Here is a 14,367-nt window from a genome sequence, read left to right on the forward strand (position 1 = left end):
TAGCTATTTTCAATGGATGTTGACTTGCTTCTGAATATACCCTCACCTTTTGTTACTTTTTTATGCATCATTTCCATCCAACCAATCATTCACCACCTTCTTAAAAATAATTTAGTTTTCTGTTCTGATCTCCAGTTTTGTAATGAGTAATAAGTAAGAGAAAGCACAATCAGAGGCTTCATTTTAAGATGTCATCATGTACTGTAGACTTCTTGCAAAGTATTTTACAGTATTTTAAAATTACAAAAATACAAGACACTAAAGTATTTTGATAGAAAATACGAACCCAATTTTATCAACCCTATTAAATACAAATGACAAAATACTATTGTGTATTTAAATACATATTTGAAATACATGGATCATAAATACTGCCCATCTCTGAAAACAATAACAACAAACTGTTTTGTGTTACAATATGTGTCACTGCAAATATATTTCTGTGTGTTTTATTTCATTTATAAACTTTGCTGTTAGTGTACTTTTTAAAACTAAAAATTTATTTCAGTCTACTGTACTGTCATACTGTTTTTGCATGTCCTACTGGCCCATAAACACAAAATAACAGTCAGTGTACCTATATTTGTTGCAGTATAAATGAAACTTAGGCTGTAGTTTTAACCTTATAAGTAGGCTATATTTCTAAACTAAAAAAGGGATATATAGCATATACATTAGTACTTTTACCAACTTAAGCAGGCCTATTAATAATGAACTTGATGTTTACCTGGCATATCCAAGACAGTTTGATTCAGAAAGATGACTGATGATTGATGAAACCAAACGGGGGAAAAAACAGCTGAAACTGTAAAAATACACATTTTTGCAGTTGCTGCTCAGCTTTGGAAATCTCTAGATAATTACAGTATATCTATTTATGACTTACACGGAAAAGTGCTGTAGAAAATGTACTTGTTGTTAGAAAATTTAACGTAGCCTATTTTTAAAAGTTATATTGTAAGTACATTTAATGAATACCACAGAATATATATAATAATGTGTATTTCTATAATAGTTGCTAGCATTCTTATAGCAATACTGACAATAATGAAAGATCCAGATCCTGGAACAATATCAAACGAAATTGCGCCATCAACTGGTAAAATGCTGTGACTGGAAAAAATAAAACAGAAAAAAATGTCTGTTTATTTATTAAAAAGTTTTGTGTTGGTTTATATAAGTCTATAGGCCTATTTATAGACTGTATATTTTTATAATCTATTTTTAGTTTATTTAATCCGAATTATTTTTAGGTGTGCATTTTTATTCTTGTTCAGCTGTGCAGCAGATTATATATTTGGGTCTCTCTCTCACACACGAATAAAACTAGCTTCTACACAAAAATTTGGGGTCAGTTTTTTTCCTGTTTTTTAAAGAAAATATTTATGTTCATCAAGGAATTTATTAAATGTAAAAACAAATGTTAAATATTTATTTCAGTTTTAGATAAGTGCTTTCTTATTGTATGTAGTTTCAAATGAAATTGTTACTCTAGTCATTATTGCTTTTATTACTATTACATTAATAAGAAAAATAATAATATTATTAATAATAACAATAATAATTAATATTAGAGTGATTTCCGAAGGATCATGTGACTCTGAAGACTGGAGTAATAAAGCTGAAAATTCCTCTATAAAATTGCTTATTATTATATCATTAAATTAAATTACAAACTACTTTTGGACAGTTATTTTATAGTGCAATAACATTTCACAATTATACAATTTGTTCTGTATTTTTGATGAAATAAACGCTGTCTTGGTGAGCAGGATAAGCTTAAATTAAAACCTTTAAAAATCCTACTGACCCCAAACTTTTGACCGATAGTGTATGTAGAATATTGTATATAAAATACAACAAGAATTAAGTTAAAACGTGTGAAATTAAACACCGTGAGATTCAGTTTCTCTAATATTCTGTTGAGGTAACTGAGAAAATGCAACTAAAAGGCAAGAAGTTAATGGATGCTTCGATCGTTACACAGACCAAGACACACAATCATACTGTGTAGGCTACAGAATGAAGGAAAATAAAACGCGACATTAAAATGTACTGATCTTTCCCAGTCTAGTTTTTGTTACAAAATAAATGATTGCATTTGCTCGTTTCAGTCCTTGGTGGTCTTTCTTTGAATGACCTGCTCTCCACCAAAGAAAGCAGAAAGAACCAGACAAGACCGAATTTTCCATGACGCGAGTTCTTTTCAGGTTTAAAAAAATCAGCGGGTTCACGGAGCACAACGTGATCTGTGTACAAATATTGCGCTTGATAACTTTCTGAAGTTATTACGCTTCTGACTCCAGCACAGGCCAAACTTGCCCCAATTTCACTAATTTTGCTTTAGTCTCTTCAACATAGGCCTTAATTATGTAATGCGCGCGAATGCTCTCCAGTTTATCAGCTCAGCGAGTCAATGGGGATTGTTTAGTGAAGTCTTCTGTAAAGGCTACTTAAAACCTTACAGCTCTTATATGGCTGCTGATGGAGTGAGTAGTTGGTGATTGACAACAGCAAATGCAGATCAGAAGTAAAACTTATAAAGCTGTGGGTCTTTGCATAGAGCTTGTTTCTGCAGACAATGAGACTATGCGGTGTGCGTGTGCTGAATTCCTCACAACACCAAAGGAAGCTGCTGCCAAAAAAACTCCACTTTGTATCCCACCCCCATTTTCCCTCTTCAGCTCAACTTCATTCACTATGATGCTCGACTCCTAGCGAGAAGCTCCTCCGCACCCGACATCCGCTGTAAGGGGGAGAACTTAATAAAATTCACCAACCATTCCTGACTAGAAATAACGTGTTCGTTCAACGTGAAGTGAATCCGAAGGCGCAACCATCAAGACATTATTTTTGGGGGGGGAATTTGAGCATTAAGGTTTTGATTTTTACATCATTTTTTTACAGAAGACATCGAAATATTGTTTTGTGATTTATTTTTTATTTTTAGAAAAAGTCTGAACGATTATTTCACACAGTGTTGACTTTCCTGGACGTTTGCAGACTTTATTCGTGGGCTGAAATCTCGCAGTAAATTCGTCGGACCGCTCGTATATGTGATTGGCTTAACAAGTACCTTTATTCTTCAGCGAGCGAGAGATCATGGAGCGCGACTCTACCGCGGGAGGGGCGGAGGACCTGCTCCTGGAGGACAAAGTTTCAAAACTGGCAAGTGACCATGACCATAATGTACCAGAGCACAATATGTGGTTACTTAATGAGAGAATTGTAATGACGATTAAATGTTGAATTTTAGCGCTCTGTAACCTATAGCCTGCAGTGTCAGGAAAAGTTTTGAAAACTTTTATTGGTACTTTATATTAAGGCCTACTTACTAATCATAAATACAATGGGAAAACGATAAAATAGTGAAATATTATTTCAATTTAAAGATAAATGTTTGTATTGGGAATATATTGTAAAATATACTACGTTCCTTTAATTAAAATCTAGATTTTCGGCATTAGTTTTCAGTGTCACGTGACCCTTACATTCATGCTCTGTATGATCAGATAACTTTGGTTTACAATTATTAATTACTTCTCCTATTATAAACTGCTTAATTTTTGTGGAAACTACTGTTTTTTTTCCAGGATTCCTTCCCGAAATCAAATAAAATCTTTCTTAATGTCATGAATATCTTATTAAAAACTCAGTGATAGTTTTGAATGCTACTATCACAACTTCCAGAAGCAGCACAGCTGTTTTCAGCACTGATAATGATATATATTTTGAGCACCAAATCAGCATTTTAGAATGATTTCTGATAGATCATGTGGCATTATGGAGATAATAGTCATGAAAATTGGACCTGAATCACATGAATAAATTACATTACAATTTCAAAATATATTCACATCCACACTAGATTTTAAGTGTAAATATTTTTTTACAATAATTTTCATTGCATTTTAGTCAAACACCTCTAGGAGTTTACCTAAAAGTTTTAATGTTTCCAAATGTTTAATTGATAGTTTAAAAGATGAGCATATTTGTGGATCCAATGTGTTTAAAAGATTGAAATTCCTTGCCAGAAGTAGCTGTTTCCACCTGACCAAGCTTTTAAAAATGATATAACCCAATTTAGTCAGTTTTTGGAGTAAAATTGTGTTTTATGTTCGGTAGCAACCCATTTACAACTTTAAAAAGTTTCTGTATACCCCTGTAGAAGTCATAACGAATCTCTAAATGTTGTTTTTCATTGCTAATTAATGATACCAAATGCATTAACACACTGAAGCTCACCGTGAGCAGTTTTACAGTTTTTAAAAGTATGTCTTGAATCGAGAACGAGTGTGTAACATCTGGCTGAAGAGTGACCCTGCAGATCTTGTGCAGCTGTGAGAGGTTAGATCTCCCAACATGGGTCAGCGAGTGTGTGGGTCCTCTTCTGGCTCTTACAGATCAATGGGATTGTGAAACTTCTTTCATTCACACTCGACGTGACCCTACATTTGCTTTTTACTGTTTTGAAGACAGTCGCATGTCTCCTGACCTTTTTAAAGAGCATCCGACACTAGATCTACCCTAAAGTGAGTCTTTAATGCTCGTCGCATGGGCGTTTTTTAAAACTACTAACACTATTGTGGATCATATTGTGTTGTGTTTAGCGCGCAGGATCGCTTCATAAACACGAACTCGCCGAGGCCATGGAAGTGGAACAGGAAGGACTGGTAGAACATCAGCCTCTGGAGCAGGACGACCTTAACTTTGAGAAATGGAAGCCCAAGCCAAAGCCCAAGAGGACGCTGCATGAGAAAATAGACGACCTAAAGACGTACCTGTGGAACGCAGAGACTAAGGAGTTCATGGGCCGCTCGGGGAAGAGCTGGAGTGAGTAACTTGACAAAATTACTTCTGAAATTACACAACAAAGGGCATTTGTCTGTGGTTGAGAGAGTGCATCCAAATTGTTCTTGGACTGTAAACCAAGTCTTTAATTAGCGATTAGTTCAGTCTCGCCATCGAAGCAAAGGCAAGTGAGACCATTGCTTATTGTTTTTGCTCATTAAGTTCCATTTTTAGTGGGAATGAGGGGACGAACTGTGCTTCTGCTCACTCAGACAAAGCGTACATGCTGTCACCGAGCGCGCATGTGTGTGTGTGTCCAAGCGTAGTGTTTACATAGGTGCACAGATAGCTTAGAGACATCTTGACAAAAACAGACTGCCTGGGGAATGGTCCTCAGTGGGAGAGCGAATGTCACAGTCCCTTTGCTGGCCCGGGATCACATTCCATTTACCCCTACCGTGCTTTCCTCTGCCCTCTTTCCCAAAGCCCCCTTGACCTCCAGATCCCCTCCAACACGCTCTCAGATCTACAGTGCAACTTAACATCAGAACTTTTTTGGCAGCGAGCATTTCCTGGAGCAGAGCGATGATGACAGAACAGCCAATCGCCGCTGCTAAATGTCCCGTTGCTAAGCAACGCAGCTAATCCCATTGGGATGAGTACTCTAAACAGCAATATGAAAGCGTCCTGGGACTGTGAAGGGAAATTTCATTGCGCTAGTGCCCTTGTATTGAGTGTGGATGCAGTGCTTTACATGGGCATGATATGATAGGGAATGTGCTTGAGGTGGATTAAATAAACAGCCATAGTCTTCTGTAGAGAGGAGGGGCTAGTGGAGCGCTGTGATGCGTGTCCCATGAAAGGAGAGTGCTGAGGCCTCACAATGCCAGAATGGGGTGATTGGGCTCCTTGGAGCTGGCCGTGGCTCTGTATGGCTGCGAAAAACCGTCACTGTGATGGCAACCGGAGGTTCTCTGTGTTCCTGAGTGAAAGGACAGCTGGGAGAATTTTCACCAAGCTCAAACAGAAAGGCCTTTGTGGCTGGGGGACACAAGACGGGCTGCAGCTAGTTGCTTGGAAATTGTCTGCACAGCAAAAGCCGCTGGGTTTGATGACATGTCCCATTCGGTCAGCGATTAATAGACTGCTAAATGAAAATTAAAGGTCCGTCAGGACTCATATAGTACACTCTTAAAAAAGGAAGAAGAAAAAAGTAGATTTCTTTATTGGTATTGATTGTTCACTGAGGTCTTTCTATTTCTTTGTAATTTTAAAATACTAAATCAGTTATTTTTAATATCACTATGAAAGCATCACTATGAATTTACATCACTATGAAAGAAATCATTACATCATTATGAAAGCCCTCTTTCGGATATTATTATAATTTTTGATTTTGTAGGTTTCATTGACTCGCTTAGTTTGAGCACTTCCATGATGAAGAATGATTAATAACAATTGAAAAGCTTTACTGTTATTTGAAAGCTGCTTACACGTATGTGGGAAAATGAGTTAACCTGATTTTGGTGTAATGCACATTCACTTTATATTTTAATAATCCTTTCATATGTGAATCAGTTATTCTAACACAATTAAATGTATCTTCATTAATTTATTTTTGTTTCTTTTTTTCAGGCCTTATTCTTCTCTTCTATGCAGCATTATACATTTTCCTGGCAGCCATGTTTGCTGGTTGTATGTGCTGTCTGATGTGGTCAATAAGTCCATACGCTCCCACCTACAATGACAGAGTGATGCCACCAGGTTGGAAAATCAGCATTTTACATTGTGAATGCTTACATTAAAAAATGTATTTAAATGTATATTATTAACATCTTACAAGCATACAGAGAATAATCTGTTTGGAGAATGGATGGATTATAAATATGAATATTTTACAATAATAATAATAATAAAGCAGTTCAAGTGCATAGTGCTAAAACCCTATTATAATTGTAAGCAACTCTAAAGGTCACCATTGTGCACCAAACGTGACTGGGTAGACCAAATGTAAATCGTCATCTACAGCATCAACAAGGCTCACTGCGATTGCCTGATGGTGGTGCTATAGTGATTAAAAAGTACAAAGTCACACATAACGCCTAATTTGATTATTGAAATCTAAAAACTAAGTATCTTATATTATGGGAATGACCAACAGGAAGACATCCAATTCAGATTCAGGTCACTTTAACATGAAATATGTGAAAATGGCTGTAACTAGGCAATCACTTGTATACAACAGTTTTATATAATCACTTTTATACAACAGTTCTGTCTGGTTCTTGAATCTGATTGGCTGATAGCAGTTTAGAACTCAAGCCTCCGCACCCTTCTGTGTTGCCCAAATGTGAGTGAGTGAGTGACAGCAGATGAATAAACTCACTACAGTTTGACAAATATTGCAGCTGTTGGACAACATAATGTACTTTTGAGGCTTTTTTAGGTGAGAATGTAGTTGCACGCCAACGCACACCTCCCACCAGTGCTGATATACAGCCACATCGCACTGCTACTCATGTGATATTGCTTATTGCTTTTATCACATTGTTGTGTTTTGAAAAGCATTACTGTCATTAGCAAATAAATTTGGAGCTCCTGTTAGACAAGGTTAGCAGAGGACAATTAAAAGGAAACTCTGTACATGCACAACTTATGGCCCTAGGCCTAGACGTCTGTGAATTTTTTTTATTATCTAGATTTAACCCTGTATATCCTTTAATATTTGGTACATACATTCTTTATAAATATCATGTTGTGTATTTAATTCTAAACAACTACCTCTAGACATACTGCTGTCATTCTTAAAATGATAGTTGACTTAAAAAGAAAACTGAAAATTCTGTTATCATTTACTCACACTTCACTTGTCACAAAATACTTTGAGTTTCTTCAGTTGAACGCCAAAATTATTTTGAAAAATGTTGGAAACTGGTAAATATTGACTTTCATAGTATTTGTTATTAATACCATGGAAGTCAGTGGCTACATTCTTTACAACACTTTTGTGCTCAACAGAAAAAAAGGGTTGGCACCACTTGAGGATGCGTAAAATTTAATTCTGGATAATTATCCTTTTAAACATTTTACCATCATTGTGCTGAAAATAAAATAATTCAATTATTTATTAATTTATTAATTAAAATAAAACATAAAAGTTTTGAACAAAATGAGCATTGCTAAATATATTCAAAAGCTAATAATTCCTCAAAACAATTAGGTGAGCATGATTTCCATATGATGAACGTTTATGCTGATCAGATCCTATGTTGATAATAATGACAGTCCTCCAAACTTAAAAAACAACTTGAAAAGGCAAAATACACTGGATTACTCTAAATGTTTAAATATCTGATTTAGGTGTTTGCAAACTGATTCATTAAATCATAATCTGATTGAGCTTTTAGTGCTTGATTCCTAAAATACTGCTTATTAAATGATTATATAAATACATAAACATAAACAAAATTCCAATTTTAAATGAGTTTAATAATTTAAAGTTTCATTTTGTTCTAATTGTGTTTTTATTTTCTACAGCTACATTTTCATTCCAGAATTTATTTATTTTTGATATATATATATTTCTATATTTGATATACAGTTGGAGTCAGAATTATTAGCCCCCCTTTTGAAGTTGTTTTTCTTATTTAAATATTTCCCAAATGATGCTTAACAAAACAAGGACATTTTCACAGTATGTCTGATAATATTTTTTCTTCTGGAAAAAGTTTTATTTGTTTTATTTCGGCTAGAATAAAAGCAGTTTTGAATTGTTTAAAGCCCATTTTATGGTCAAGATTATTATTAGCTATATATTTTTTTCCAATAGTCTACAGAACAAACCATCGTTATACAATAACTTGCCTAATTACCCTAACCTGCCTAGTTAATTAACCTAGTTAAGCCTTTAAATGCCACTTTAAGCTGTATAGAAGTGTCTTAAAATATATATAGTCAAATATTATTTACTGTCATCATGGCAAAGATAATATAAATCAGTTATTAGAAATGAGTTTCTAATCTTCTCTCCGTTAAACAGAAATTGGGGGAAAAATAAACAGGGGGGCTAATATTTCTTCAACTTCTACTGTATTTTCATTGATAGTCATATAATTATTTTGCTGCATATTATACTGTGTATGTGTATCTTTTTTTCTGGCAGGTATGACAATGTTCCCTCACGTAGACACAGCTCATGGGTTTGACATTGCTTTTAATGCCTCTGACCGAAGCTCATGGAGGAGGTATGCGAAAACACTGGAAGCCCATCTGAAACGTAAGTCCTGCAAGTTTAGGTAGTTTGCTTTGACTCTGTTTAATAGGGAAGATGCATTTTCTGTTGAGCGGGCCGAGATTCAAATGGCTCCAGCACACTGTTGAACAAGTCCCGCTGTCTATAGAAATACTGACAAGGAGGGAAACCCTTTTGTGCGCTCAGTGTTACTGCTCACTGCTGCCAGGGCCCCACTTTTTGTGCTGGCCTGTAAGTTGTAGGGGCCAGTCTTGGGCAACAGCCATTGTTTGGTTAATTTATGGTCTCTCTCTCTTTCTTCTCTCTCTTCCATCTCTTTTATTGCAATTTCCCGCCATGGCCAGCCTATGACGATGGATTGCAGGGCAGGCGGAACATTGCATGCAAAGGAAATGCGTATTTCATGCAAGAAGACTTGGAGGAGAGTGCCGAGCGCAAGGCATGTCAGTTTAACAGGTCCTCGCTGGGAGCCTGCTCTGGCCTGCAAGACAAAGATTTCGGTTACTCCAAGGGAAGACCCTGCATCCTCGTCAAAATGAATCGGGTGGGATTCTGACAGAGTGTGGAACTTTATTTGTTTACAGAACAAAAGCCCACTGAAATGGAGTCAATAATGTTTTCAGACTCTAGTGCCATCTTGTGGATGATATAAGCAGTGACTTCATTTATTATGTAATCAGGTCATTCTCAGAGGCTAATTAAGTTGTAGATTAGTGGTCAAAAGTGATGTCCGGAGAGACAATAATTACTTTTAACGACATTATAAGTTTAATCAAACAATCAAAATATATAAGGAACATGTTGGCAAGAGGAAAGCACTAAACTTGATGATGGATGTTCACTAACGAAATGATTAGGCAAAAAAAAAGGCAAACTATACTCATTCATGCTCTAAAAACTATACTTATTCATTAATTTCCTTAGTTATTCATCCGGGGTCGCCACAGCGGAATGATCCGCCAACTTATCCAGCATATGTTTTTCACAGCGGATGCCCTTCCAGCTGCAACCCAGTACTGAGAAACACCCATACACACTCACATTCACACACATACACTATGGCTAATTTTGTTGATATTATTATATCAATTCACCTATAGTGCATGTCCTTGGACTGTGGGGGAAACCCACACCAACACAGGTGAAACATGCAAATTCCACACAGAAACGCCAACTGGCACAGCCGGTCTCAACCAGCAACATTCTTGTTGTGAGGCAACGGTGCTAACAAATGCGCCACCGTGCCACCCAGCAAACTATACTAATACACCTAAAATAATAGTATACATACATATATATTTATATTATTTAAGTTTATAAATATAGGGAAATTTTGTATTTTAGTGTACTATTTCAATACTAATTGGCCCACTTTTAGTTAATAAAAGTAATATATTAAGGTGTAACAGCAGTAAAGTTTGAGTAGTTTACATCAAGGGTCTCAAACTCAGATTTAACTTTATTATCCCGTTTAGGGAAACTAAAATTGCTGCAAGGTGCCGTAACACAGGCGAAGTTCCATGTACACATTAACAAAATATTACCACACAACATACAATACATAATTTTGTAGGTGCATCTCCCTCCCCCCCTACACTCATTTAATGACCTAATGGCCACCATTATGAAAGAATTTCTAGTTCTATTTGTCCTGCAAATAGGAACTCTAAAACGACGTTCCTGATGTCAGCAGCTGTACAGTGCAATGGGTGATCCGGGGTGAATAGGGTACCCTGAGCTCTCTTTAAAACACAATTATGGTAAATTAACATAATTGAACCAGTTTGGTTAAAACCCATGATCTTGCCTGCCACCTCCACCAGGCTACTCAACCTGTTCTTATTTGACACACTCAGATTACCGTACCAAGCTACAATGCAGAAATATAAAACAGATTCAATAAATTGTTTATAAAATAGTGTCATCATAGAGGTACAAACATGAAACAATTCAAGATTCCTCAGAAAAAAACAGTCTTTGTTGAACTTTTTGACAGACAGCCTGGGTATTAAGTTGAAATGTCAACATATTGTCAATTAATTGTCAAACTCAATTCCTGGAGAGCCTCAGCTCTGCATAGGTTTGCTCCAACCCTAATCAAACAGTTAATCCAACTAATCAAGGTGTTTAAGACTACTAGAGACTATTAAGCAGGTGTGATTTGGAAGTGACTGGAGCTAAGATTTGCAGAGCTGTGGCCCATCAGGAATTGAGTTTGAGAACACTGGTTTACAACCTGGTTTTCCATTTAGACTACAACTACACTACAGTTTTACGTACTAAATAAATACTTCAGCACTTTTCTAAAGCACAACAAAGTTTGCTCAGTGTAAACACTTACTTTTGTAGTTTTTAATACTCAAAGTATGGAGACATTTAACAATGTGAACGCAACATCAATATTATTAATTTTTACATTTGTAAATCAGTAAAACTTTGTGAAACTATTAGCCTGCCCAGTTGAAAGCGTTAACACCACTACAAAGCAAGAATACCTGAAATACAAAGCCAATACAACAACACTAATATTAATGTAGATCAGGGATGCTCAACCCTGTTCCTGGAGATCTACCTTCCTGCTTAATTCAGCTCTCCCCCTGATTAAACACACCTGAACCAATTAATTAGGACCTGAACAGCACTTGATGATAATAGGCAGGTGTGTTTGATATGGGTTGCAACTGAAATCTGCAGAAAGGTACACTGTAAAACCCAACAGTCAACTTTATCAAGTGAAATGAGTGTAGTTCACTCAAAATTGACTGAAAGTTAATTCTACTCATTTGAAAAGAGTTTTGAACTCAGTGTTGAAGGTAACGAGTTAATTAAATACCTCATTACTTCAACTTAAATGGAGTAAGTTTACAGTACTCATATAGATTAGTTTTTTAACTCAAATGGTTTGCAGCAATCATTTTCCTCAAACGGTTTGAGTTACTTTTTGGGTTTTACAGTGTAGATCAGTGTAGGGTTGAGTACCCCTGATGTAGCTAATGTAGATGATCAATATGACTTATGGTGACTACTGAACGTGTGACGTTTTCTGTTGTGACAGATTCTCGGGTATCTGCCTGGTCAAGGCACTCCAGTAAATGTTACATGTGGATTAAAGGTAACAATTAATGACCAACACTATTGGTTCATAACAAGTGATAAAATAACAACACAATATAACAATTCACCATTCAGTCCATTTCCATAACAATTTTGGATCTTCTCCAATGCTTTTTTCCAGAAAGGGTCAACTGAAGTTCTCGGAGAAGTCAAATTCTTTCCAAATCCTAACTTCGACTTGCGGTACTACCCTTACTACGGGAAACTGAGACATGTAAGTGATCCTATTTCACAATTATCAGAATGTCTCTTAATTCAACAGTATGTTAACTTTGTTTTTCCGATTCAAACAGGTAAACTACTCCTCTCCACTGGTGGCGGTGCAATTTCTTAACGTCCAACACGACACCCCACTGCACATTCAATGCAAGCTAAACGGCAAGGGCATCATCAACGATTCACAGACCGACCGTTTTCTGGGTAGTGTGTCTTTCACTTTAGAAGTGGGCGCATAGGATCGCAGTAGGCCTAGAGAAATTGATTTTAAAACTCTCAAAGTATGTTATAATAAATGAAATAGCACACTGGGTGCTGTCTTTACCCATTAGCCCTCTGATTATGCCTCCAGCTACCACTGTGCTATTTGTGTCAGAGAAAACAAGGAATTTCCCAGTATGCAAAAACTGAGATCCATACATCACATTTAGTAACATTCAGTACCCAGACACTAGAACTGAACTGACACCTGTCTGAATTTCATTATAGGATAAAACAAACAAACAAAGATATCCAAATATGTAGAACCCATCTATAGATGAGGCATAATCACACAAAAACGTACAGCCTACAGTGTGACTTAGGCTAAACAATTCTCTAGATCTGTGTAGATTGTAGACATTAACATTTATTAATTGATCAGTTCTTTTGGTAAGTCAGATGTGTATATAACACACGTTAAAACTATTTTTAATGATTTTTCCCTGTTAAGGAAAATTCCCCCTCAGGCCGAAAAATGACTTGTGATCTTTTTTTTTTTTTTTTTTTTGCTTGCTCATTTAATGGAATAACAATCAAATGTGGTTTAGGATTAATAATTGATTGTACATTTTATTTTTGGACTAAATTTTCTTTATTATTTTTGGATATACAACTAAATTTTGATTCCAGAGGAAAGGCATTTTACTGAAATCCACAGCAAATCCCATTTCATCGAGTTGATTTTCTTGTTTTGTCTTGTTTTTGTCAATTATGCAATCAGCATTTCTTAAAAACTAAATGGCAAACTTCACGTAATTCATCTTTGAGTGAAAATATCTGTTCAGTTGCCTGTAAGAAGGATTTCAACAGTATTATTTATTAATTGTATTTGAATATATTGACATGGTACGAACGGTTACAAAGTATAATAGTGAGATGGAAATCGGTAACTGCACGTCTTTGTTATTCGGTAAATACAATGAAATATCCACTGGCTGACAAAGATTTGCCAGCTCATGTTTTTAAACGCACTCATGTTCTAGCATAAACAATAAAGACGGATGAAAATTAACGGAATCAAACATTTCTGCTCAGTTTTCCTCTTTAAATGTGATAAATAAGATATGAAATGTGCACACCTTTGATGATTCACACCTTTCCATTCCACAAAGGCTCTTTCTGCTGGAAACTTAATTAGTGACCAAAATGACTAAACAAATGATAAAGTCTTTTGTTCGGAAATATTGTTTTGAATATATTTTACTTGCTGCAGAAAGAGGGGCTGATAAACATTTGCTTTCACTCTGCCATGTGGCTTCATAACAGGCGCTTGTTGGATAAATAAATAAATATAAAATCCCCCAAACCACCTTAATTGGGCTTTTACTGAGTTCTTTAAAGGGCACTTATGATGAAAATCATCTCTTGTAAGCTGTATGGACAGAACTCTGTGTAGGTATAGTGTGTCCACAGTCATATTGGGGTGATATTAACACAAGTCTCTCTTTTTAAAATTCGTGACGTTAAAAATAGGATCTAAATCCCTCCCATTTTGAGGCCCACCACAACGTAACGTAGGAGTGCGGTTTTCCCCCACTGAATTGATTGACAGCCGCATATTAACATGTCTTTGTAGTAACGTGTATAATCATATCAACAAGATGTGACAGGATTAAAAGATAAGTTCAGCTCTCTGTGATCATCAGTCATCATCAAATGTGATCAAGAATAAATTTTACAAGTTTAAAACGTTTTTTAAAGCAGGGCATGTGTGTAATGAATTACAGCGATTT

At 35.8% G+C, this 14,367-nt stretch overlaps 1 protein-coding gene across 1 annotated transcript; it reads left to right on the plus strand.

Annotated features, from left to right (window-relative positions):
• The first annotated feature begins 2,700 nt into the window (after positions 1 to 2,700).
• Positions 2,701 to 13,646, plus strand: atp1b4 (ATPase Na+/K+ transporting subunit beta 4). The gene is made up of 8 exons (XM_056472505.1): positions 2,701 to 3,168; positions 4,611 to 4,833; positions 6,427 to 6,555; positions 8,954 to 9,067; positions 9,388 to 9,587; positions 12,099 to 12,155; positions 12,279 to 12,371; positions 12,451 to 13,646. Exons 1-8 carry the CDS (start codon positions 3,103 to 3,105, stop codon positions 12,610 to 12,612), a joined length of 1,044 nt encoding a protein of 347 aa, XP_056328480.1. The 5' UTR covers positions 2,701 to 3,102; the 3' UTR covers positions 12,613 to 13,646.
• The last annotated feature ends 721 nt before the right edge of the window (positions 13,647 to 14,367 follow it).

The sequence above is a fragment of the Danio aesculapii genome, chromosome 14, assembly GCF_903798145.1.
Source record: "Danio aesculapii chromosome 14, fDanAes4.1, whole genome shotgun sequence".
NCBI lineage: Eukaryota > Metazoa > Chordata > Actinopteri > Cypriniformes > Danionidae > Danio > Danio aesculapii.